Source organism: Mobula hypostoma, chromosome 4 (assembly GCF_963921235.1).
Source record: "Mobula hypostoma chromosome 4, sMobHyp1.1, whole genome shotgun sequence".
Taxonomy (NCBI): Eukaryota; Metazoa; Chordata; class Chondrichthyes; order Myliobatiformes; family Myliobatidae; genus Mobula; species Mobula hypostoma.
In genome coordinates this window covers 171080770-171106574 of record NC_086100.1, presented here as the reverse complement: position 1 = coordinate 171106574, position 25805 = coordinate 171080770, and the positions used below count along the sequence as shown (strand labels likewise).

The following is a 25805-nucleotide window of genomic DNA, read 5'->3' as shown; positions in this document are numbered from 1 at the left end:
GGAGAGTGCAGAGGAAAGCAAGTCATATGCCTTAAAAATGGTAGAATAGTCTGGAGATATCAAACAAATGGAGAAGGGCATAATTAGGAGAGGAACTGATTATCAATATAGGAGGAAGAAGCTGTTACTCCATGAGTTCAATATCTATTAAATCTCCCATAATTATTGTATTGAGCATGTCATGGGTACCTCCAATGTGCTGATTTATAACCTGCTTTTACAACTTCAACCAGTATTCCCAACTATTGCTATTAATTTCACCCAAACTGATTTCTACATCATGATATGTCAAATCAGATTCATTTCTTACTAGTGTGTTGGTTTTGTCCTACATACATGAATTAAGTCTCAGTACTTCCTCCCCATCTTCTCTTAAGTTTTGAATATCCTTGAACAAATAACTGCCATCTCTGATTATCCTGAACCTGTTTTTGTAATGAAAGTTAAGTTGTATATTTTTTTTGTGCTGTTAATTCATTTATCTTGTTCCATATGCATTCAGTATAGTTTATTTAATATAGTTTATTTAACGATTTTTGCACTTTGACTCCTCTTACTGCTTGCCTTTATTACTGTGACTTCTTCATTTCACTTGTCATTTGCTACTTTTCACTACCGGCTTCACGACTATGCTTTCCTTTAGAATTCCATATAAGATTCCCATTATACTGCCAGATTAATTTGTATCTCTCAGAATTCTTTCTGCAATTATCTCTGCAAGGATATTGGTCCTGGTCTGCAGAAGTATAACCCATCTCATTTGTGTAGTTCCTACCTACCCAATAAATGGAACTATTGCTTGAGAAATCTCAAGTCCTGTCTTCCTGTGCTACCTCTTTAGTATGTATTCCTCTTTTTTCTCTACATGTTAGCATATGTCATCCTAATACTGAGATTACTCCAAGATCTTGCTTGTTAATCTTTTACCTAGCTCACTAAAATCTTCCTGCAGGACTTCATCCCTTTCTCTCTGTCATTGATACCAATGAGGTTTTCAGCAACAGATGAGCTGAGGCAAAGGAGACAATAGATAATGCTACAGCGCTAGAAATAGGCTGTCCAAAATGTGCCATGCAAAATTGGGATCTCATACTTAAATTGGGGTCAAATAGGACACCATGTCTCCAAACAGTCTTCATATCTTTCCAACAGCATAACAAGATAGCTAAAAAGGCAGTAACAACAAATTATTTTTAATTTATAATTGCAATTGGAGATAGCAGTATTTCACGCTCCACTCACTACCTTAAATATTAATTCTGTCTGCCCCAACACAAAGTGACAGTAATGTATAGCAGCAACATAATGCATTGCAGTTCCTTGCTTAGGCCATTCTCAACAGCATCTCCAAAACTGCAACTTCTGTCACCAAAAAGGACAAGGCGATCATGTGGATGGTAACGTTGCTACCAGCAGGCTGTTCTCAAGTTGTACACTTTCATGACTTGGAAGTGCCATCATTGTCACTGGACTTGATTCTTGGAACTATCTCATCAATAATATTCTTGGAGTACGTTCACTAAAAGAATTGCATTGATTCAGCGACACACTCTTCAAGAGCAGTTACGTGGGCAATCAATGGGCCAACCTTCCCACTTCCATCCCAAAAATGAATAACAAAAATAAATCGCTCGTGCTTTTTTTGTATTTGTCTCAATTTTGCTAATTATAGTTGAAACTTTTCTCCATTCCTTGTGCCTGATTTTTTTTTAATCTTTGCCCCTGTAACTTTAAGGAACAAACTTCTTGGAGGTGGGGTGTGGAATGCCATCCACAGCAACATTTGTTACATGACACACAATTTTAGATGTATATTATGAATAAAGTCACTTTTAGGTGCTTGTTATTACCATATGGCAAGAATTTGGGAATGGAGGAGCCGATAGTTTTCGCTGCCTTCCATGGATAATCTAGGTGATTTGTTGGTAAACATTAGCTGATGAATCATCATTAACATAAAATATTAAATCCACTGCTATGCACACAGTATGCTGGAGGGACTTGGAGGTCAGGCAACATCTATAGAAATGCATAATGAAGTTGATGCTTCAGGCTGAGACCCTTCATCAGGACCGGAAAAGAAAGGGGAAGATGCCAGAATAAGGTGGTCGGAAAAGGGAAGGTGGACAAGCGCGAAGATGATAGGTGAAACCAGGTGGGTGGGGGAGAGTGCTGAAGAAAGAAGCTGGGAGGTGATAAGTGGAAAAGCGAAAGGACTGGAGAAGAAGGAATCTGATAGGAGAGGAGAGGAGAATGGATTATGGGAGAAAGTGAAGGGGGAGAAGGTGATAGGTAGGTGAGGAGAAAAGCTAAGAGGCCTAAGTGGGGTAATGAAAAAGAGGTAAGGGGGAAAGGGAAAAAAATACCAAAAGTTGGAGAAATTGATTGGAGTCTAAAGCCCGATTTATACTTCTGCATCAAATCTCAATCAATCAATCAATCAATCAATCTCTCTCTCTCTCTCTCTCACTCTCTCCTAACCCAAGCATTTCCAGCATTTGTGTGTTTAAATTTACCATTTTCAGCATTTACATTCACTTTTCTTCCCCCCCCCCCGATAAAATAAGGCTCTTTTCTATTTATCTTAAATAGATCCCAATGCACTTAACTACAATGCCTATAAAAGTTCACCCCCCCCACCCCTGCAAATTTTCATGTTTTATTGTTTTACAACATTGAATCACAATGCATTTCATTCAACACTGATCAACAGAAAAATACTCTTTCAGGTCAAAGTTAAGCAGATCAAAGTGAGTGATCTAAATTAATTACAAGTATAAAACTCAAAATAGTTGATTGCATGAGTATTCACGTCCTTTGATATGACACTCCAAATCATCACTGGTGTGGCCAAATAGTTTTAGAAGTCACATAATTAGTTAAATGGAGATCCCCTGTGTGCAGTCAAGATGTTTCAATTGATTGTAGTAAAAATACACCTGTATCTGGAAGGTCCATCTGCCTGAGAGTCAGTATCCTGGCAAAAACTACTCCGTGAATGGAAAAGAACACTCCAAGCAACTCTGCAAAAAAGGTTATTGAAAAGCACTAGTCAGGAGATGGATACAAGAAAATTTTCAAGCCACTGAATATCCTTTGGAGTACAGTTAAGTCAATCATCAAGACATGGAGAGAATATGGCACAGTTGTAAATCTGCCTAGAGCAGGCCGTTCTCAAAAACTGAGTGTGCAAGAAGGAGGCCACAAAGAGACCTATGACGACTCTGCAAGCTTCAGTCCCTAAGATGAGGGAGACTGCGCATACAACTGTTGCCCGTGTGCTTCACTGGTCGCAGCTTTCTGGTAGTGTGGCAAAGAGAAATCCACTATTGAAAAAAACTTGCATGAAATCTCGGCTACAGTTTGCCAGAAGGCATGTATGGGAAGGAGGTTCTATGGTCTGATGAAACCAAATTTGAGCTTTTTGGCCATCAGACTAAACGCTATGTTTGGCATACCACACATTATCAAAAACACAACATCCCTACCATGAAGCATGGTGGTGGCTGCATCATGCTGTAGGGATGCTTCACTGCAGTAGGTCCTGGAAGACTTGTGAAGGTAAAGGGTAAAATGAATGCAGCAACATACCAGGGAAACCTGGAGGAAAACCTGATATAGTCCTCAAGAGAACTTCAACTTGGGAGAAGATTTGCTTTCTAGCAAGACAATGACCCCAAGTTACACAGGAATGACTTACAAACAACAAAGTTAATGTCCTGGAGTAGCTAAGTCAAGAGTCCAGACCTCAGTCCAATTGAGAATTGCCGGTGGATTTGAAAAGGGCTCTTCACCCATGACCCCATGCAATCTGACAGAGCTTGAGCAGTTTTGTAAAGTGGAATAGGGAAAAATTGTAGTGTCCAGATGTGCGAAGGTGCATCTACTAAATACTGACTTGAAGGGGGATGAGTAATTATGCAATCAATTTTATGTTTAATAATTCTAATAAATTTAGCCCAATTTGTAGAAATTTTGTTTTCACTTTGACACAAAAGTCTCTTTCTGTTGATCAGTATCAGAAAACTCAAATTGTATCCACTGTGATTCAACGTTGTAAAACAATGAAACGTGAAAACTTACAGGGGGTGGGGCAAATACTTTTTATAGGCATTGTATGTGACCATCATTTTCCACATGGAGGTAAATCATGTGGACTTGGCAGATCAAAGTCCCAGTGCATCTTCCCCCAAGAAGCCCCCAGTACAGCACACACTTTTTAAAAATGTGTTTTTTCAAAAAAAAATTTTGGTCTCAGTACTTCAAATCCTAGTTAATAATGGTAGGGCAATGTTGTTTCTTTATGAATGAAACACCAATATTCTTTACAGACATTTTGGAAACTGGATTAAAGCCAAACTTTTGACTAAACTTGGTGTTCTGTTTTAAAACATCATTATAAAGGCAGAGTCAAGTGTTTTTTACATGTTGTGGGTTCTGAGATTCCAAGTTCCTCCAGACTCCTGTTCCACCTTAAGCACATGGCCTCACAAAAAGCAGAACATAACATTTTGCAATTATTTAAAATTAACACCTAGTGTGTCCAATAAAACTTCAGAATGGAACTTTAATTATAAAATTAGTCAGCTGTATCATGGGAACTAGCCTTTGTAGAATCCAAGACATCTTCAAAGAGCGGTGACTCAGAAAGGCGGTGTCCATTATTAAGGACTTCCACTACCCAGGACATGGCCTCTTCTAGTTATTACCATCGGGAAGGAGGTATAGAAGCCTGAAGGTGCATGCTCAGCAATTCAGGAACAGCTTCTTCCCCCTCTGCTGTATGATTCCTAAATGGACATTGAAACCATGAACGCTACCTCATTTTTTTTTTTATTACTTATGTTTTTGCCCTATTTTTAACTATTTAATATGCATCTATATACTTTAATAGATTAACTTTTTTTTCATGTATGGTACTGCTGCTAAGTTTAAAAAATTTCACATTTGCCAGTGATATTAAACCTGATTCTGAATTTAAACTATCGTACATTTTGCATAACTTGTCACTTGTGAGCTCTGCGGTTTTTGAATTTCAACTTGCCATTGTGCTATTAGTAGAGAGAAATTGCAGTTTAAGTTTTTTTTTAAACACAATTTAAGTAGCCAGTTTTTTTCTGGTCATCTTTTAAAATCCTTTCTCCCTTTTTTTTTGCAAACATTTCAGCTTTAGAAGAGGCAGCAGAACGCTTTCAGGATCTTAAAGCTCAGAGGGAAACCAGGGAAGCACAAGAAAATGAACGCAATGGGAGAAAGCCTCCGCCATATAAACACATAAGGGTAGGCATAAAGTAATTTCATTATTCTCATGCTATTTTTAACCTGAATGGTCCAGCTCAAGATGGATTCTGTGCACATGCACAGGTATTTGCTTTGATTCAAGTAATGATTATGCTAATTTTGATTCTAATTTAAGGTGAGAAAATTTACAATTTAGGGGCAATGATGAACGGAGAGGAAGAGATCTGATTGATCTTGTACAAGAATAACTGCTGAAGGAAGTCAGTGGATCAAACAGCATTTACAAAGGAAAAGAAATTATCAGTGTTTCAGGCCAAGACCCTGAATGAAAAGAGAGGGATGGTAGCCAGAATCAAGAGAAGAGAGGAAGGGGTGAAACTAAAGTCAGTAGGTGATAAACAGGCAAAGGAGGGGTGAGGGAACATGGGCATATAGAGTCAGGTGGGTCTTCAACCTCATCTACTGTGACCTCCTCTACAGTGCAGACCAGGCAACCAGTTTCCATAACTGAGGTCCAGCATGGAATAGGTTTTACTGGCCCTTCGAGCCACGCCGCCCAGCAAATCCCCAGCTTAATCACTGGCCAATTAACCTACTGACTGGTATGTCTTTGGACTGTGGGAGAAAACCCATGCTGTCATGGGGCAAATGTACTAAAACCTTACAGGCAGCAGTGGGAATTGAACCCTGGTCACCTGGACTGTAAAGCTTTGTGCTAACCACTACGCTACCGTGCTGCCATCTGTGCTTTGTCCACATTGCACAACCTGTGCTCCAGTTTGTATGTCACTTCAGTTCTTTTCCTATTCCCACTGTGATCTGTCTGTCTTCTGTCTTCTGCCTTCTACAATGTCAAGTGAGACCAAAATCAAACTAGAAGAACAGCACCTCGTATTCCACCTGGGTAGTTTATAACCCAATAATATGATCACTGAATTCTTGAATTTTCCAATTTCATGCAAGCTTTATACAGTATTCTCCTTCTCTCCCTCCACTCCTGGTCTTCCCATTTGTTTTCCTTCACCTACTACCCATGCACTTCTCTCATTAGTTCCCTTTCCCATCAGCCCAACTCATTATCACCTTCCATATTTATCAGATTCAGCACTTGTAGCCTTTTGTCTGCAGCCTCTGTCTCCATCTACTGCCTACCCTTTATTTTCCTTTTCCTGGTCTGCTTCTGGCTATCAACCATCAGTGCTTGTCTTTCAACTCCACTCCTCCCCTTCCCCCAACTGGCATCATTCCTCACCACTTCTCAGTCCAACTATTGCCTTTGGCTCCTGTCTCACCCTCCTTGCAGCCTCCTCGCCCTCTTAACACTGGCTACCTTCTTTCCATACTCAGTCCTGATATAGTCTCCACCTGAATAATTAATTATTCCTTTCCCTCAATAGCTGCTCCTTGACTTGTTGAGCTCTTTCTACGGGAGCTGCCTGACCTTCTGTATAGGTCTTGCTGCTTGTGTCCCTAAGATTTGTTGTTTGCATGTGCAGGATATAAGTTGCAGAATTGAACCTAAGCCTTTCAATTTGAGTTCTTTTTGACAATCAGCCAATAATTTGTTATAGGCTGCTTAAAGTTGATTTAATAACAAAATATCTGAGTAAGAGTCCAGAATAGTACATGTACCTGTGACTAGCTACTTGGAATATGTGAATGAATTTTGTTTTAAAGATACATGTGTCAGTTTTCCTGAAGGTTACTTGACATAGTTGGTTGAATATTTCTCCTTCACTTGTCTCAGGCTATACTTTCTCATCCACCTGATATCTTGTGTTTGTAAATGCCATCTATGTTTTAGCAAGTTATTGGTAAATTCAAAATGCTGTGCGTGATGGGAGCCATTTCAAATATCCATCAATTTTTAGTTTATTTTTGTATGTATTCATATTTCAAGCTTCATTAGTCCTCTGTGAATGAAAATGACAATTTTTTAAAATCTGCATTTCAAGTCAATCTCTACAGTTTTCTAAATTGTATTCTTTCCACTTAAATAATTATTTTCTCCAATATTACCTCAAACACTCCTGCCATCATATACCCATGCCATGAATTACAAATTCTATTTTTTTTAACTTGTAAAATTTATTAAGTGTTGCATGATGTGCATTAATTCACAGGCTATAAAAAATTAAGTAAGCATTTTAAGTTTAAATTAGTCCAATCTGTGTTCAAAGTTTTTAAAATCTATTCTTTCTTTAAAGGTCAATAAGCCATTTGGCAAAGCACAAATCTACACAGCTGATATTTCAGAAATCTCGAGATGCAACTGTAAACCAACTGATGATCATCCTTGCGGTCTGGATTCAGAGTGCCTGAACAGAATGTTAATGTACGAATGCCATCCTGCTGTATGCCCAGCTGGTGCACGATGCCAAAACCAGTGTTTTAGCAAAAGGCAGTATCCTGAGTCACAAGTTGTCAAAACTGCTGGAAAAGGCTGGGGTCTCATTACAAAGACTGACATAAAGAAAGTAAGTTGTTAGAATGATACTTTTCATATTTTAATAATCAATTTTGGTAGTTGCTTGAGTAGCTCTTCATGTGATTGAATAATCTACTTATTAGTTGAGAATCTGGACAATATGAAGCTTAATTCCAATGCCTCTACCAGTATATCCTAGATATTGATATTTAAAATATAAACATAAACATGAATTATTTTTCATGTTTTTGTATGATGCAGGAGGCTCCTACTTGACCCATTCAGTTTATACTAGCACTCAAATTATTCCCATAAGTCTTGATGCCCTGCATAGTGTTCCACCTCTATTCCCTCTCACATGCCTGTCACCCCTTTGATTCACTTGCCATCCACTAGTACCAGAAGAAGTTTACTGTTACTCTACCAGCATAAATTTGAGATCTGTGAGAAAGCCTAAGTAAAGCAAACCCACATAGCAACATACAAATCTGCACTGAAGCAGAGGTCAAGTCAAACCCCGAGTTGCTGTAACTGCTACATCACTGTCTTGCCTTTCAGTTTAGAGACAAGTTTGACTGCATTAGTGGATGGACTCCAATTCTAATTGCTATCTTCCTTTGTTCTAATTCTAAATGTTCTGTCCAATACAGGGAATGTTTGTTAATGAATATGTGGGAGAGGTAATAGATGAAGATGAATGCAGAGCAAGAATACGGTTTGCACAAGAACATAACATTGCCAATTTCTACATGCTCACTATTGACAAGGTAAATCTTACACTGGTTAACCTTTCCAGGTGATTCGAAAGCAAGGTCTGGTCAGTTCTAGAGTACCACTTTTTAATAGTTTGTTTTTTTTATATATATATAAAAATATTTTGAATGTACTTTAATAATCAGTAAATGGTTTCATACAGACCACTTTGATAAATTACCTGCAACTTGCTCACTGCCATACACTGGATTTCAATACTCGCAGGGATTGAAATGAGCTACAATAATATATTTAATTCTAAGTAATTTCAAGTCAGTATAGTGCTATGGTTTGGAATTCATTATTTTCTTCCATTTTCACTGCAGCTTTTAAACCTATTTTCCCTTTCCTCTGCAAATTTCTGAATGTGATTACCTTGTCAACGTATGAAAAGTGCATCACCATCTAAATCTTTGCCTACATCCTTTGGTTTTGGTACTAAAATAGAGATTGCAAACAATCACAAAGAAATTTACCTTTGAGCCAATCATTATCAGCATTCCTTGAAAGGAAAACTTCAATTTATATAACGTTATCTTATTTTTCAAAGCTGTTATATTCATTGACTTGAAGGAATTGTGTAATATCGGAATATATTAACTGTTTTGCACATACATAAATCCTTTTTTTAAAAAAAATGATAATCCTTAAAGAATAAAATCTGTTGGGTTTTAGTAATGTTACTGTAATGCCATGTTGCCAGAAGGCAGTCAGCTGGGACAGAATGTACTTGCATTATTAAAGCATTTTTCATGATAAATCACAATGCACTATGTTTTAGCCATCCTGTCTCAGGCCTAATTACAGCTCTTCAAAATAAACCACTTTTCTCAAATGTACTGTAACTTCTATGACAGATTTATAAATGTAACAACTGTTGTCTGTTTCAGGATCGAATAATAGATGCTGGGCCTAAAGGGAATTATTGTCGCTTCATGAACCACAGTTGCCAACCCAATTGTGAGACACAAAAGTGGACAGTGAATGGAGACACTCGAGTTGGGTTGTTTTCTCTCTGTGATATCTCAGCAGGTAATAGAGAATGTTGAAAATTTCCTTGTAAACATAAACAGCCATGCCAGTTTTGTAACACAGGTCCATTTTAAACCTTTGATCTATTTGGGGGGGGGTGGAGAGCATTGAATAAACTGTACTAGCAATACTAAAATAGATTATTGAGTTCAGCTGATCTCCCTTGGTATTCATTCTCCACACAAAGGTATCCCACCTACCCATCCTTTCTAACCCAGTCACCATATCCTTCTATTCTCTTCTCCCAGATTCATTTGTCCAGTTAACTTAACGAACTTTATGCAGAAACAAGTTCCATATTCTTAACACTTGTTAAATTGTTTTATTTAATTCTGTATTATTTATTGGACATAATTTATGTATTTATGGCCCCTAGTTTTTCTCTCTCCCTAAATTGGAAAAACTATAGATCTGTTTAACCTGAAATGTTATAATTTTAGGGAGCAAGGGGACTAGACTAACTGGATTGCTCTTGGGTAGAGAAAGTAAAGATTTGATGGTCTGTATAGTCTTTAATCCATACTGTTGCTTTTCTGGTATTCGTGGTAAATAGATGCCAGTTAATGGGTTGCTTTGTCCTTGGCACTGGTGAACAAATTTGTTGGAACTGTTTTCAGTTAGGCAATCCTAACTGATTCCTCAAATGGTAGAGTTTGGAGAATCAATTGAATTGTTTGCTTTCAAATGCCCAGCTTCCCCTCCATAATCTTCATGTTTATGGGTTTGCCTCAGATATATATCTCATTAGTGGTGATCTTCCAGGATGCTGATGTTGATTCAACATTGGCTTGTGAATGTGGCTTTTGAATGCTACGTGGAGGTGGTCAGTTTCCTTATATTCTAATTAGTCATTTGTGCCCCAGGAAGTACTTAAATAATCCAAGCTTAAATATTGCTCAGGGTTAGATTCTGGTTCATTGTAAATGGAATTGATCCTGGCAATTATCAATGAATATCCATGCTACTTACTGTATGACAAAGAAAGGTCACTGATGAAGCAGCTGAAGGTGATTGAACCCTTAATGATAGGGGCTCTTACAGCAATACTTTGCAGTGATGTACTCTCAAGACCGTAGAGAATGATACCATTAAGAAAGTCTTTGACTACAAGTACCTCGGGTCAAGAATGATGAGTTCGGAGACGGACATAAAGATACGGAAGGCACTGGCGTGGAGGGCTATGAACAGCATGAAGGAAATCTGGAAGTCGAACCTGACCAGAGGGCTTAAAAAGAGGATCTTCATGACAGTCATAGAGTCCATTCTCACGTACGGATGCGAGACATGGACACTCACCAAGACGATGCGAAAGTCTCTGGATGGTTGCTATATACGAATGCTCCGTATGGCTCTTGATGTGAGTTGGCAACAGCACATGACGAACGTTTAGCTCTATAACAACCTACCAATGCTCTCCACTAAAATCGAGGCGAGAAGACTGCAACTAGCGGGGCACTGTCTACGCCACCCCGAGCTACCTGCCAGCCTAGTCAACATATGGGAGTCCAAGCACAGGAGGATGAACCCTGGGCGCCCTCCCAAGACTATGGTCAACATGCTACTAGAAGACAGCGATGCGACTAATGTAGATGAACTGAATGCACTGATGAGGGAGAGAGAGAAGTGGAGAGTCCGTCGTTGTGCCCGACGCCAGCCCCCTAGGTCTGAGTAGACGTAGTAGTAGTAGTAGAGATCATTGGTCTTAAGCAACAAAACCTTTCGTCACAAATTAAGTTTGACAACCATAGGTGGAAAGTTTGTTCCCAATATTATTCACAGGAGTTCATTGGTTCAATGCTGCCTTGATGTCAAGGATGTCACTTAACTCATTCCTGAATTTCACATCTTCTCATTGGATCAAGGATGTAAAGAGGTGTAGAAAACAGATTAAGAAGCTGAAAACAAATATTTGTAACACTTGATGTCAACTTTGACAACATCTACCCTCACTTATTATTAAGACTTGCTTAGATTGGATTTGTTCTGCATTTTCAAGATAGAATGGAGTGAGGAAATGTTACATTTTGTGAAGTAGGTCTGGTCTTTGCCAAAATGTTGCCAAAAATTTTTCTGAACTGAAATTTTTCCTTCATGTTTGAATGGTCTTAACTTGATTATATTTCTCTCCACTTCTGCTTTTTTGAGAAATTGGTGATATTTCATTTGTTTGTTGATAGGAATAAGATGCATCACATAAATAACAGGTTATATTGCCAGGTTACTAGAGGTTTGCAGTTATCCATTTTGTCGCTGTTACTGTAATAATTTACTTGGGCGAATTCAATAAGTTGTTAAGAAAATCCTTAAATTATTTGCATTACTGTTAGTAGGGTTGCTAACAGTAAAGCCAGTTTGTGTCATGATTCTTGCTTTTATCCCATAGGGACTGAACTCACCTTTAATTATAACCTAGATTGCCTTGGCAATGAGAAGACAGTATGCAGGTGTGGTGCACCAAACTGTAGTGGTTTCCTAGGGGTCAGACCCAAGGTAAGAATATCATCGTATCCAAGAATTACATTTGGGGAAAAAACAACAATGATGATGCTGTATTTTACCAACTACCTAAAAGGAGACCAGAACTGCATGTTGTGAACTGCAAATTGTTGTAGAGAATTACTTTTATACTCACATCTTTTTGAAATAAAGAATAGCATAGCATTTGCTGTTATAATGGCTGTTGGTATGTGTTTGAATTTATTTGCAAAATGAGAAGGCTAGTTATCCAGTGAATACAACAACATCTGCATTCACAGAATTAAGAGAAATTCTTATTTCCTGTTTTTTACCTACCAAAGGACAACAATATTTCACACTTCACTACATAACTTCTCACTGTCCTAATTTTGTATCCACTGTCTAAGTATTGGTAACAGTTTACTTTTCCATCTAATTTGGTTTTTGCATCCAAACTTAGAAATTAATACAGCCTATTTGTCCAAAACATTTGATGTATGTTGCAAAGACTGATCAGTAGGCACCAATTCCTTTTGTGCTCCACTAATTTACAACATGACAACACAAAAACGGATTGTTGATTCAGTTAATTTCTAATTAAATAATACTGTGAAGAAATTAGAACTACTGGAGGAAGTAATTAATATTGTGAGCTGAAGGGCCTATACTATGCTGTGCTGTTCTATATACACTGTATGATGTATTGCCTGCATTCAGAGGAACATTTGTGACAGCTCTGTCCAGTTGTTTGTAAGTGCCTAGCTGAATACTACAGACTATAACTTTGCTTATTTTACATTGCCAATGCATGCATGTATTCACTAACATTTGGAGGAGGTTAGATTTGAGAAACCTGACCAATTTTTGTTCACTTTGAATTTTCTAATCTCATAATTATTGAAACAAATGATGCCATGGACTAACCCCTCCCATAAAATGCTGGCTTTTTGTTGCATCAAGTAATGGTAAATAGGGATTTAATAGAAATGCATAATGATATTAAATGATCTGCGTTGTTGTGATACTGTTGTTTCTGAATTCTATATATAAAATTAGAACACAGATCTAAGCTAAACGTTTATTTTTAATTTTAGAATGCAAGCAATGGTTCAGATGATAAAGGAAAAAGGCGGAAAAAGAAAATTAGAAAACGCAAGTCAAAGAATGAAGGCAAAAAAGCACATGAGGATGAATGTTTCCGCTGCAGAGATGGAGGGGAGCTTGTACTGTGTGATAGAAAAGCATGTTCAAAGGCATATCATTTGTCCTGCCTTAGTCTTACAAAGCCTCCATTTGGTATGAAGTTTGAGTTCTTTGAAGATTTCAAACTTGTATACATTCACTATTTATTTGCCGCTTAAAATATTGTGGAAAGGTTTGATTATGTTAACAAGGTGAAGGTTATCATGTCCAAAATACATACAAAGTTATCAGAACAACAGATCAATCAACTGCACAAACCTTTTGAATAGTAACTTTACCCAGACTGGTACATTATGCAGACTTTTGAATAACATTTGTTTCTGGTAGCAAGTATTAATTAAGGTTAGTGATTAGAAAACATTGTTTCTCTCACAAGGCACTTGGAGAGATACCCTAAAGTAATGGTGTTGATTTGCACCTTTAGAATTTTGCATTTCTGTGCTGCAATCAATTTAGGATAATAGAAAAAGTGGTGGATGAAAAGTCCTTCACTCGTTAATAAGAGTGGTGAAAGGATAAACAACAAATGTAGAATGTAGCTAATGTAGCTAATGCAGAATAAAATCTTGTTGGTTGCTAGGTCACGAGTTAATAAATTTAAATCAACATTATAAATTCTCTTGAATAGGGAAAAATTGGTAATTATTGTAACATGTACATAATTAGGGATTTCTTTGGATTGCGATCCCACTTTTCAAGCACCATTTAAACTGACCAATCTTACACCGTTTTTATGACCAAAAGACATCTACAAACTTATCAAAAATTGGTCAGAGTTCATTATACACTCATTTATTTATGCTTTTAATGTAGTGCGTAAAGTATTGACCATTTGTTACCTTTTTAAATCCTGCTAGTCTTCCTAGAGTTCACATAATAAGTGATCTTCACCACTATTCTTGCTACTCTTGCCCGTTGCACAGTTCCACTATTCTTTTAGTTCATGGAATCTGACAGCAGAAATCATTCTAACCCTTGTATACCATCATGAATATATGACTATCAGTCCCAGTGATGTGCTTATCGGAATGAGATCATCACTCCGATGCCACTTTCCAAAGCTAAAATGAGTTCCTTTGTACCCTCTCTACTATGACTTCTCGATTAGCTTGTATACTCGTACACTGATTTGTTACTTAAAATAGATTGCTTGTTTTCACATAAAAGGGACTTGCTGATCAAGATGTGAGCTTGTCAATTTTTTTTCCCTTCTGCTGTGATGTGACAGTATTAGACATGTTGATAGGTGATTTATTAGATTATGTTGAAAAGTAAACCTACCTGTGTCTCTTTTAACTTTATCCTCTGTTATTTCAGCATTTATTCATTAAATACACGTTTCTCAGTTTTTGCATGTGCAACAATTTTACCGTTCTTATATTTTGGTAATGAAAACCCCACAATTCTTTTCATACACAGCCTATATCCTTGAACAATTAGCTATTCTGTTTTCTTCATCCAGTTTCTTAAACAATTACGAAGGATGTAACTGAATATCCAACACTTAATCCGTTGATTTTCCTTGTGGTACTTTGACAAACATCATCTGAAAGTGGTTTGCTAACTGCAGAACACACCATAGTTCATTTAAGATGTCACTTTCTTAAAATACTCCAAGGCAGTTGGTTAATTAGATGTGATCTTCCTGAATCTGTATTCACTGCTATTTGCTGAACTGATGTACAGATAGTTTTCAAGTCTCCCTGCTTGCCCTCCACTGTTCTGATTTGTTAAACATGTTTAAAAAAAATGTAGCTGCAGTGTTGATCAGGTTCCAGGCTACCAGCATCTCTCCAGTCAATGGGCTGCTTTAATGTTTTGCAACTTTGCGTCATGCCAATCTTTAGCATTCTCTACTGAATTCCTTTATGGATTTGATGGACTGTGATGTATCAGTTCTGAACTTTATCCCTTAAAGCACTTGGGGACTGACATGTTTTCTTGATTGCTGAATTGTTCTTAAACAGCTGTTTGAAATCTCTTGCAAGTTGTAAGAGACTATTGGTTTAATTGAGAGCAAACCATTGACTTGGCTAAGAAATAGGCTGAATGACTAGAATTTAGAGATAATGGCAGTGTGTGACAAGCTATGCCCTAAAGGATCTCAATTATTCACCCATACTTACGTGGATAGCACTTTGTAAGGTGAGATATTCAGATCTGACAATGACTCAGTGATGGGCAGCATTATGGGTACTGTGGATAAAAGGTGGTAAATTGGTTGTCAAATAAGCAAACATGAAGTTACTTAGTGCTTAAAAGAATAAAACAAGGTCCCTTGATGGTGAGGGAAAACATCTGGGGATCAAAAGAGAAAATCGTGGATTAAGACAGAAAATATCTGGAATGTTGAGTGGCACTTTAATGCATTACACCTCATTTGGGGAATGGAGGGTGGCAGAGAAGTGAAAGCTTATTGGAAATGTAGAGTAAGGGCTAAATGATAGGGGGAAAATATGTAAACTAAGGTTTATTTTATGAAACTTAGAAGGTTGATCAGAAATGTTAATATGTGAGAGGATCAGACGGGATAGTAAAGAAATTTCCATCATTTGAATAATAGAGGAGAAGGAATAATGTTGGTGGTTGCAAGGTCATTTGGCAAGTACAAAATTTAAGACTAGTATTTTTATTAAACAGTTGTTTAGTTAGAGCTCACACCTTCTATTCTGACTGTGTGATAGGGAAAATAAATTAATGTACATGATTTTGAGTTGAAATGAACGTTAAAGCAGAATGGATGTCTAAGTGTATGTGAGATAATAAAACTGGAAATAAGCATTAAATTTTTTAATCTATTGCTATTAATCAGTGCAACATGACTAATATATTTTGATCTTTTTTAGGAAAGTGGGAATGCCCATGGCACCACTGTGATGTCTGTGGAAAGCCCTCTGTTGTGTTTTGCCAATTTTGCCCCAACTCTTTCTGTAAGGATCACGAGGAAGGTACAATGTTCAAGTCCACATTAGATGGACTTGCTTGCTGCTGCGAACATGACCACTGCAACATGGCGGAACCTCTCGAACGATGCAAAAACCTGGACATCTATCCTTCTCCGAATGAGACAGTTAAATTGGAGTCCAAGAACCCCAAAACCAGCAATCGTACACCAGTAAACAAAGCACAGTGAATTTACTTGAACTGTAGACACTGTTGATTGATGTATACTACCAATGACATTCTTCACAGATTGTCACACAAGAACTCTTTGCAGGAAAGGACATTCTTGATTCCACTGAGCCATCTCCAGCAGTTCCTAACTGCATCTGCACTGATAACTTAAAACTGTGGCTACGTAACTCAGCAACCAGCACAGCAAAACTACACAGCATTACATTAACACTGGGAATCTTCCTCCTATTGAACAATGAAAATAGGAGAAAAAAATTAAAGATCAAAATACAAATTGGTATTGAAACTAGAGATTAATAGCATTTATGAATCATTAAGTGTTATCAATATGATACTTAAAATGACACTATTAGTTGCTCTTCATTGTGTTTATATGCGTTAGTGTAGTTTACATTGATAGTTCAGTACCTTTTGTAACCCTGATGGTCATTATTGCAGTGCATAATCACTCATGTTCAACATTTTAAAGTATCTTCAGGGCTTTTGAACTGTTAAATGTGTGACCACAGGGACTGAAACTGTATTACTGCGGCCAGTAAATGCAGCAGTTGAGGGTCTTTTACTGGAAAATTTCTAGTCAGTTTTTTTTATTTAAACCAACTATAACAGCAAATACAAGTTCTGTTTAGTCAGATATGTACCAAACTGTGGACCATGTTCACTTTAATTGAAAATGTTTAGATTAGTGTTCATGTGTTACCTCTTGTTTTCATTCTTGTTCATCCTCTAGAGGTTCCATTATCTTTTAAACTTTTGTCCTTGCAACATCACAGGATAAAGATACCAACTGCATATAGATTCAAGACACGTAACATTTAACTTCACGTTGTCCAAGGCGTTGTTTGCAGAATTTGATCTTAATAGTCTTAACATTTTATACACCATCTATTCCCATAACACTGTAGCTCCAGCAAAGGTCCAAGAGTAGTCCATTACACATTGGAGGGCTTTAGATTAAGTGGTTACGTTTATTTATCCCAGATGTCAACAAAGAATGTCGTGTTAGCTTTAAATGTACCTTATTGTGTGATTAGAATATTGTCAATAATGTTATCCTGTGTCTTCATTCAGTAGCAGTGGTTACTCATATTGAGAATACCTTAAGGGATGGTAAATGAAATTCATGTGGTTGGTGTGAGAGTAAAATGTGTTTCATGACTGAATGATGGTAGAGCAGGTTTTCATCTCACTGAGTGTGATTTCCCATTCCTGCGATATTATGTCATCTTGCATCAGTGCAGATATTCTTTCTCTTACTACAGTTTACATCATGATGTTTGGATTCACTGAGCACATAATCTAAATCTTCAAAATCAGAGCTGAAGCCTCTGTTACTAGTTCACACAGAATATCAGGTTATTAGGAAATAGAATTTTTCCCTGCTTAACTCTGCATGCTTCAGGGAGATTAGTACACTGCCGTAACACCAGTAAAATTTTGTATAATAATTCAGATGTTGAAAAGCTACTTTTCCATTTGTGTAGATGAACATTTTTTTTACATTAATTACTGAGAAGTTCCTAATGCAATGAAATAATAAGATTAAGGGGAAAATAATTGGCATGGTGCAGTTTAGCAAAATGATTAATCAGAAATCCAGCCAAAATTATTCAAATTATTCTGACTTTTGAACTCAGTGGCATTGTTCACTTTTCAGCTGACAACCTAATGAATTTCATTTTCTTTGCCTTTGGAAATAATTTCAAATTATGCCCCTCACTTGTGAGGGGCTACATGTGTTATAACTATGTTGTACAAATGTGTACCTGGAAATTAGCCTCTGATTGTAATATACAACTTGCTATTGTCAACACATTGTATTCTGCCTTTGAAATTAATTCCATTGCATTGAATAGAATGAATTCTGGAGGCAGAGTAGAACATGCTAATTTGACCATATAGCATATTTAGCAATACTGCCCAAGGGTTTAATTTCTAGGAAATCTTTTAAGTCCCTATGTGTGTAGCAAATGTTTATACTCAGTACATACTGACTTGTAGTAAGTAAATTTAAATCTTGAGAATTAAGTGCTGCATTTATATATAGCAAGCTCAATGGGTAGAATTTAGCTTATACCCATAAAATAGTTTCAAGTTCTGGGTGAAGGAGGTATGAATAAGATGTTTGAAATGGGTACTTCTAATTTGAATCCAGCTGTGAGTGAATTGATTGGAGTTAATTTACAGGGTACTTGATTGTTTTGGGATAAAAGTGTCCCACTATGTATTGTGCCACAAAAATGGACTCTGCTGTCCTAGGATTCCCTAGTGACTCCAACAGAGCAACCTGAACCAGATCCCAAGGCACTTGAAAACTAGAGACAATGCCCTTAAACCTAAGCCTAGTAATAAGCCTAATGTCAAAGATACATTGATCATCATTGGCCATAATGTGCAATATCTAAATATATGGTTAAAAGTGTGCATGTGCAATTGGCATGAGAAGCAGACCTGAAATCATCTATTCATAGTGGATGGAAAATTTGGGCAAATGTGAATCATGGTAATGCACTGAGTAGTTACCAATACGATTTCTCTGTTTTTTTTTGCTCAGGTATTAAAAATGGCTTGATTGTTGAGTTCAAGTAGTAAGCTATTGCTGTCACCTGTCTGCTGAGGAGAAATATTAGATTCCCATAAGAGCAGAGGGTAAATACACAGGAAGGCCTTGCAAGTCTCTACATTTTATGGGTATAAAAATAGGTACAATGAAGCCCAGTTTTTAGGAATTAATAATATCAGACTTCTGGAATAGGTGCTTAAATTGGGTTTATGGCCTTCTTTATGTGTGGATGAAGTACCCAATATCAGTCTTGGATTTCACAAATGACAACAGTCAGGAGATAGGCATTCAACTTCTACCATTTTGGGATTCTTCACTATGTCAAGGTCGGTATATGAGGGCAGGGGGAATTAGAGTAGAGATAGGAATTTTGATGGTGATACATCTTACATAGTCAACTGTGGGCTGAAAAATGACTTCAAATTCACTTTCACTGTAGGTGATACTGGGTGATACTTTGTCCAATGCACAAAATCCACTCATAGCTACTGCCACTAAAATAGGATGCCAGTTTATTGCATGCAGTTCAAATTACTGCCTTGATCTAATTTCACTTTTACATACTTGACCTCACCAGTTATTGAAACTTACAACTGATCATTTTGCAAAATTGAAATTAAGAATTGGTTTATTTAGAAAGGGTTATGGTATAATTTCTTCAACTCATCTGTACATGTTTAAATCAACCAGGTAACAATTACATGTCTTGAATTCATAATCTTATTGATGGGACATTGCGTATTGAAGCTGCTGTATGCTTTTGACTGTGCACACCTCAACAAGATTTTATTTTTTAAGTTTTGTATTAAAAGACTTGGATACCTAGAATTGCAACCCATCATTTAACTAGCAGTCTGACTTCATGACCAAGTACAAAGTTACCATAAAGATGGGATTTGGTTTTTTAATCCTTCCTTCTGAACCATTGCTCCTTTTTTGGTATAAATGAAACTGAGCCAGAAGAATTTGTAGTACCAACAATGTACTAAATGATGACATGAATAGTAACAAATCTTGTGGTAAAGATAAACTATTGAAATAGGCACATATGTCAGAAAGTCATTACGGAAAGTTATGAAGTGATGCAGTTTGGAAAAGTGAATGAGAGATGGCACAAATTAAAGATTACAATTGTTTTAGGAACAGAATTGGGAATTCAAACAAAAAACTAGCTGAACAGTTGCTATTTCAAAAATAATTGAGTCCTTAGATTTATAGGAGATAGAGTGCTGAAAGGTAATTGTGCTACGTATTGAGTGGTGCTTACACTCCAACTGAGGTAATGCATCCAATTCTAAAAACTATCAAGACCTTGAAGGGAAGCAAAGATATTCCAGAATGCTATCACAGGAAGAGAAGTAGAGAATGATAAGGGAAGAGGGAGCTTTTTAATACGGTTATAACAACAGGGCAAATTTAAGGTGACTGAAGTACCAATGCAAAAGGGAAATTTTAATCCATTGATATGTCCTTGGAAAGTGTGGTAGGAAGAAATCAAAGAATAATCAAAGGAAATATTTGCGAGTATACAGGTATATTGGAAAAGGTAGCTCTTTCAAAGAACTGGCATGGGTATAATGTATCAGAGTGTCTACACTGAAGAGTTCTAGTTTATCACAGATTATACACACTACAAATGAGCCACTTTCATACTTCTTACATTTCAACTCTGGTACCCAGCAAATCACTAAGCCTGCCAATTGGTACTTTTGCTCTTATTTTCAAAATGAAGAGTAGGAGCCAATACTTTTGGTACATATAAAAGCAGTAGTTAACTTGCATCACTAATTGAATTAAAGTTTTCTGATGATCTACATTTATTGATTGTAATTTAAATCTACTGGAACTCTTAAGAAAGTTAACACTGGCAGATGAACTATATACTGACCACAACAGATTTCAATCTTCATAAGGTATTTAATATTTGATATTGTGAGCTGTTGTGGTTTTAAGTTGATTTGATGGAAGCCCTTCACACCAGACAGATGTAGAATAATTTTCTTTATCTCCCCCCGCTCCCCCCATCCAATGCACCACCACAGCTCCCTTATTTTACACCATATTCCCTTGAAAGGGTTTTTAGAAAACATGTTAATAAAAATACACAGTCCAAAAAATGCAGCTACTTTAAAATAGTCCAACGGATAAAGAGAATATTTAATGAGATAGATAAAATGTTCCGTTACTAAGAATTGTATGACTAGGTTCAAAAAGGAATAATCAATAAAGAAATATTTTCATCACCTTTGTGGGAAATTCAAAGTGATTAAATTTGAAATGTAGGCATTTTTGGTTGGTTTATATTTGCATTCTTAGGTGGTCTGAGCTGGTAAAATATATATTGAGAGCTGAGTTGAGCCAGTAACATGTCTTTCATTCAATTACTGTAAATTTAAAAGATCCACATTTTCTTCCTGCCTGAAACGACGTAGGTGGGCATTTTATATTGTTTACCTACACACAGTAGTTGAAATGTGGTTGATTATGCTGAAGACCAGTTGATCTGGTGGTCTTTCTTCCATTTTATACTAAACACTCTTATTACAGGGGAGAAAAGTTTTTTATATAATGATTCACCCCATGGATTAAAATTTTTGAGTTTTGGGCTACAATTGAAGGGCATTAACTAAACATCAGAAACTTCCTAGCTGTTGTTATGACTAGTTTCTAGGAATAACTGGTACAGCTTGTCAATTGAATCATCCCCCTCGAGATTCATAGAAATAAAGCTAGCCCCATGTTCCATTTACATTACTGAAAAAATTACAATGATCTCAGAATAATTAGTAACTTTCTTTAATATGGTCTGTCTCAGACAAAAACAATTTTTGAAGCAGAAAATTAATCGGCTTTCTGATAGCTTAGAATAGATGATATTCATGCCAACAGGAGGGCAAGATTGCACTGAGCTGCTGTTCCAGTAAATGGGAAGGAGATGGGTACAAAAGGAAAGTTAGAGAATATGATAAAGTTCCTTTACAAAAAGATAATTAAAGCAATTAATTTTATAAAGAATAAGCTAATTACACCTTTTGAGCCTGCTCCAACATTTGACAAGACCTGGCTAATTCAACCTTGGCTTCAAAAGCTTCCTCCCCACTCTCATGACGCTTGCCAACCTTACAGTTTAAATGCCTCTACCCTAAGTTTATTTAATAATGTTCCCTTAACAGTTTTGGGGCAGAGAATTACAAATATTTCCAACTCTCAAATTTCTTCATGTCTCTACCTGACATTTGAGACCCCACAAGAGAAAGCATCTTCATACTCAACCTTATCAATTTTATCCTTCAATTAACTCACCTTTCAATTGTCTACAGTATATTTCACTAGGTAATTGACTTATATTCGACTTTATAAGTGATCCCCTTTACAGCAGAAATCAACTTGGTGCTCCTTTTCTACACTGCCTCTAATACAAGCAAATCCTCTCTAAGTAAGGGGCCAAGGCTATGTACAGTACTATAGGTGCACCTGTAAGCTTGCATCAAAGCATCCTTTTATCGCAACTAGTATGGACTACAAAAGCCAACATACCATTGGTCTTTCTAACCACGTGCCAGCCTAATCCATTTATAACACAAAATGAGTTAAAAATCAAAGTAAGGTGCAAAATAATTTTAGCAGATATTAAGCTACAGCAAAGAGGGATTATTTAAAATGTTTACTTTGCAAATAAAATTAACAGGCTAGACCATTATAGAGTGTCTTAATGCTCTTTTCTTTTCTTTAACAGGTTCATGGAATTACTTGATGGAACAAACTTTTAATGGATTTCAAGGAACTTGGCAGAAAAGTGTTTTGAAGTTGTAAATGCACCAGTGGAATGATGTAAACAGGGGTGAGAGATGGATCAAAGGTCTGTCCTTAAAAACTACCTAGTTTCCAAGCAACATATGCAGTGTGTATCTAAGATCAATCACAAACAGAATAGAATCATCTGTTTGTGAGGTTTAATGTTCATTTTAGAAATGCCTGCTATGGTGGCATAATGCTGCATTGTTGGTGCAAAGTAGATCATCTAGTATTTCTTAGGATCAATTGTTTTAGTTTTCTGACTTCAGTGTCTGGATTTAACACCATACATTTTCCTCATACCCATCTTTCAGTACGGCATGGACTAGAAGGGCCGAGATGGCCTGTTTCTGTGCTGTAATTGCTATATGGTTAAATAACTCATTCACTCAGTATTAAAGAATTGATCTAAAAAGAATCAACTGCAGCTTTTCAAAAAAATCCAGAGTTCTCAGTGGGAATAAACATTTCCCAACTTCACTTAGCCTGTCCCTTACAATTAACTGTTGTTGGTCAACCTACATGACAAACAAAAATTCATGCCTACCTTCTATGCTGTAACTAACTAGCTTAATTTAATATTGTCCTTCGTAATTTTCCATGGCTATTGAGGCCATTTTACATGCTGCTATTTTTTTCTCCATTTAGAAGCTACCCTATTCTATATTTTTAAGTATTTGACTGAAAGCTTTCTACATTGAGATAAAATTTTGTTTTATCACTCTTTGTAATGGATTACTTGCAGGATCATTCTCAGACTAGGATAATTCATTCCATCCCTAACATCCAAGTAATTTATATTTAAAAGGTTGCAGCCTCACTACAATCTTTTGCAACCCCAGTTACATCCTCCTAGTTTTCCTTACTTTCTTCTCTGGGTCAATAAATAGTATTCTGATCTTAAGGTTTATCTTTAACTAACCAGCATCTTGGGAGGCATTTTGCCAAATTCCTTCTGGACATCCATAATAGTCCAAGGACAATTCATTGCAGCTTGATTAAGTTTGAATTTTAAAGATACATAATTAGTTAAACTTAAGTTATTCTTCACTCACTTAAAAAAAAATTGTAATGAACCCTTGGAAATGTTATTTTTCCCCCTCTTATTAGGAATATTTTATACAAATTGGTGAATAATCTGATTTCTGACCCCCGTACTGGGAGTGAAAGTCTTCCTTTTTCTAGAACTTTAGAAATATGATTACAACATCTGTATTCTCCTTATCCTGGCCTGAAATTCAATTAACCTCTGATGGATGCTATTCCGTAATCTTATTATTTCCACTTGTAAACCTTGTGTTAATTTTGGAGGTATTAGTGTTCTGATTCACCACTGATATCTTTTGGCAATGTCTATAAATCTGTGCTCTTTCAAGTGCTACAACTATTGAATGTTACTTACTGCTTTTACACGGTTGCCCTCAGATCACATCCATAGAAATTCAGAACCAGAATAGGCCAAACATGACAATTGTCTAAATTTCTAGAAGCAGCATGATCCGTTTGAAGTTTAAACAGATTTTACTATCAAAACTATCCTGTACCAATTCTCCTTCAATACCCACTCTATGTATTGATCATTCACTGAAACATGTGAAAGAATGGGCCTTCTGCAATCCTGTTTATATTCCACGATACCATCCTTTGACAAAATCAGTCCACAGTGAGACCTTGGGGAACCTGCCCCTCCTGATAGTTAAACTCTATAATTAGATTGTGGACTAGCTCTCTAATCTAGTCAGCTAATCCTCAATAAAGGCAGACATGGTGACCATTGCAATCTTTGGCCGTCTAGCAGAAATGATGAACGTGTAGCCTACAAATTCAGTTCAAAGCTCATAACCTGGACAGCAGCATTCTCAGCCTTCCTGTACAATTTTAAGACCAAAGCAACTATAGCAAAATCATCAAAAGCCCTGGAGAGATCTCACTAATAGTGTCGCCTGGACTGGATAAGCAAACCAACATTATTTTCTCTTTCATCAATATTGTTTGGATGATCTCAAGCCATCTTTAAAAAGCACAAGGTACCCACCAGCTTATCAGAATTCCTGGCCTCATTATCAGTCAAAATGGAAAAAGGCCATTTATAATGGAATTGAAGCTTAATTCTTTTCAATAAATCTGTTTGGAGGCCTAGTGTAAACACCAGGATGCATGTACCATTTCCCAAATCCACCTACTCTTTCCCACATAGTCTGTGGATCTCACATTGAAATTAAAAGCCATAGCACTTGAATTGAAGCAAGTCCAATCCCATGGGACTGCCCAAGAAGAAGAGAATGGCAATTCTAAACTGCAACTTTACTACCATTCTAACCTTAGGGAAATCTTAACTTTTCTTGATTGGTGCACTCTAATAACTGTAAAATTGTGTTTGATTACCCAAAGTTCTTAATAGTAAAATATGACCACATTGCAATACTTAACTGTGTTACAGGAAAAGAATGTCTCAGAAGTGTTAAAATGAAGAATTTAAAATTATTCTTCAACAATCAGGGAGTGCACTTCACTGGATAACAACAGAATAACCAGCAGCAGATAATTCTTTGGAAGGGCTCAGGGGATAAGTCAAAGTTGGAGCATTAAGCCAACATAAAACAAAATCAAGATGTGGGTTCAATGTCACAGAGAGTATATCATTAGGTAATAGAAATATTAATTTGTTAATATTAATGCAGTTGGCACACCACGATGGTAATTTCTGCTCTATTTTACATTGATGTCATGGATTGTTTTCAGTTCAAATATAATGATATTTATGTCTTTCAGAGAATAGGCCTTGAAATTGTTTAGGTTTGTTGCCTAGATTTTTACTATTTAATATTTTGATGATTAGATCTTCGATAGTGACAACAAGGGATTAATTGCCAAGGTAAGCCAATGGAGTCACTCCATAGTTCTGTGTGGAAACACTGCACCTGGATATGCAGAAAGTGAGATTAGCTGCTCAAGTTATAAGTCTTGAATAACTTTGCTTTGCCTGCAATCTACCAATTAGAGATGTGTGTATCCATGATAATAATGGTGGAAGTCCCATCTACAGAGGATATCCTTCAAGTCTTGTATGTTCATTGAGACAGATAACCAGTCCTGCTACAATGTGGAACAAAGAAAAACATACCAAGAGAACCACCAACCTTTTATGTTTTAAACTAAAGTCAAATTCACAAGGTAAACAGCATTTTACTGCTAACG

The 25805-nt window shown here is 36.7% G+C and overlaps 1 protein-coding gene across 2 annotated transcripts in view; it reads left to right on the top strand.

Annotated features, from left to right (window-relative positions):
* The window catches only part of nsd2 (nuclear receptor binding SET domain protein 2), a 105607-nt gene extending 81375 nt beyond the window's left edge, over positions 1–24232 (top strand). For both annotated transcript variants that reach the window (XM_063047000.1, XM_063046999.1), the window contains exons 17-23: positions 5168–5280; positions 7449–7718; positions 8320–8436; positions 9313–9454; positions 11838–11944; positions 13006–13207; positions 15961–24232. In XM_063047000.1, coding sequence (XP_062903070.1) covers positions 5168–5280; positions 7449–7718; positions 8320–8436; positions 9313–9454; positions 11838–11944; positions 13006–13207; positions 15961–16247 — 1238 coding nt within the window. In that variant the 3' untranslated portion in view covers positions 16248–24232. The remainder of the gene's footprint in view (positions 1–5167; positions 5281–7448; positions 7719–8319; positions 8437–9312; positions 9455–11837; positions 11945–13005; positions 13208–15960) is intronic.
* The last annotated feature ends 1573 nt before the right edge of the window (positions 24233–25805 follow it).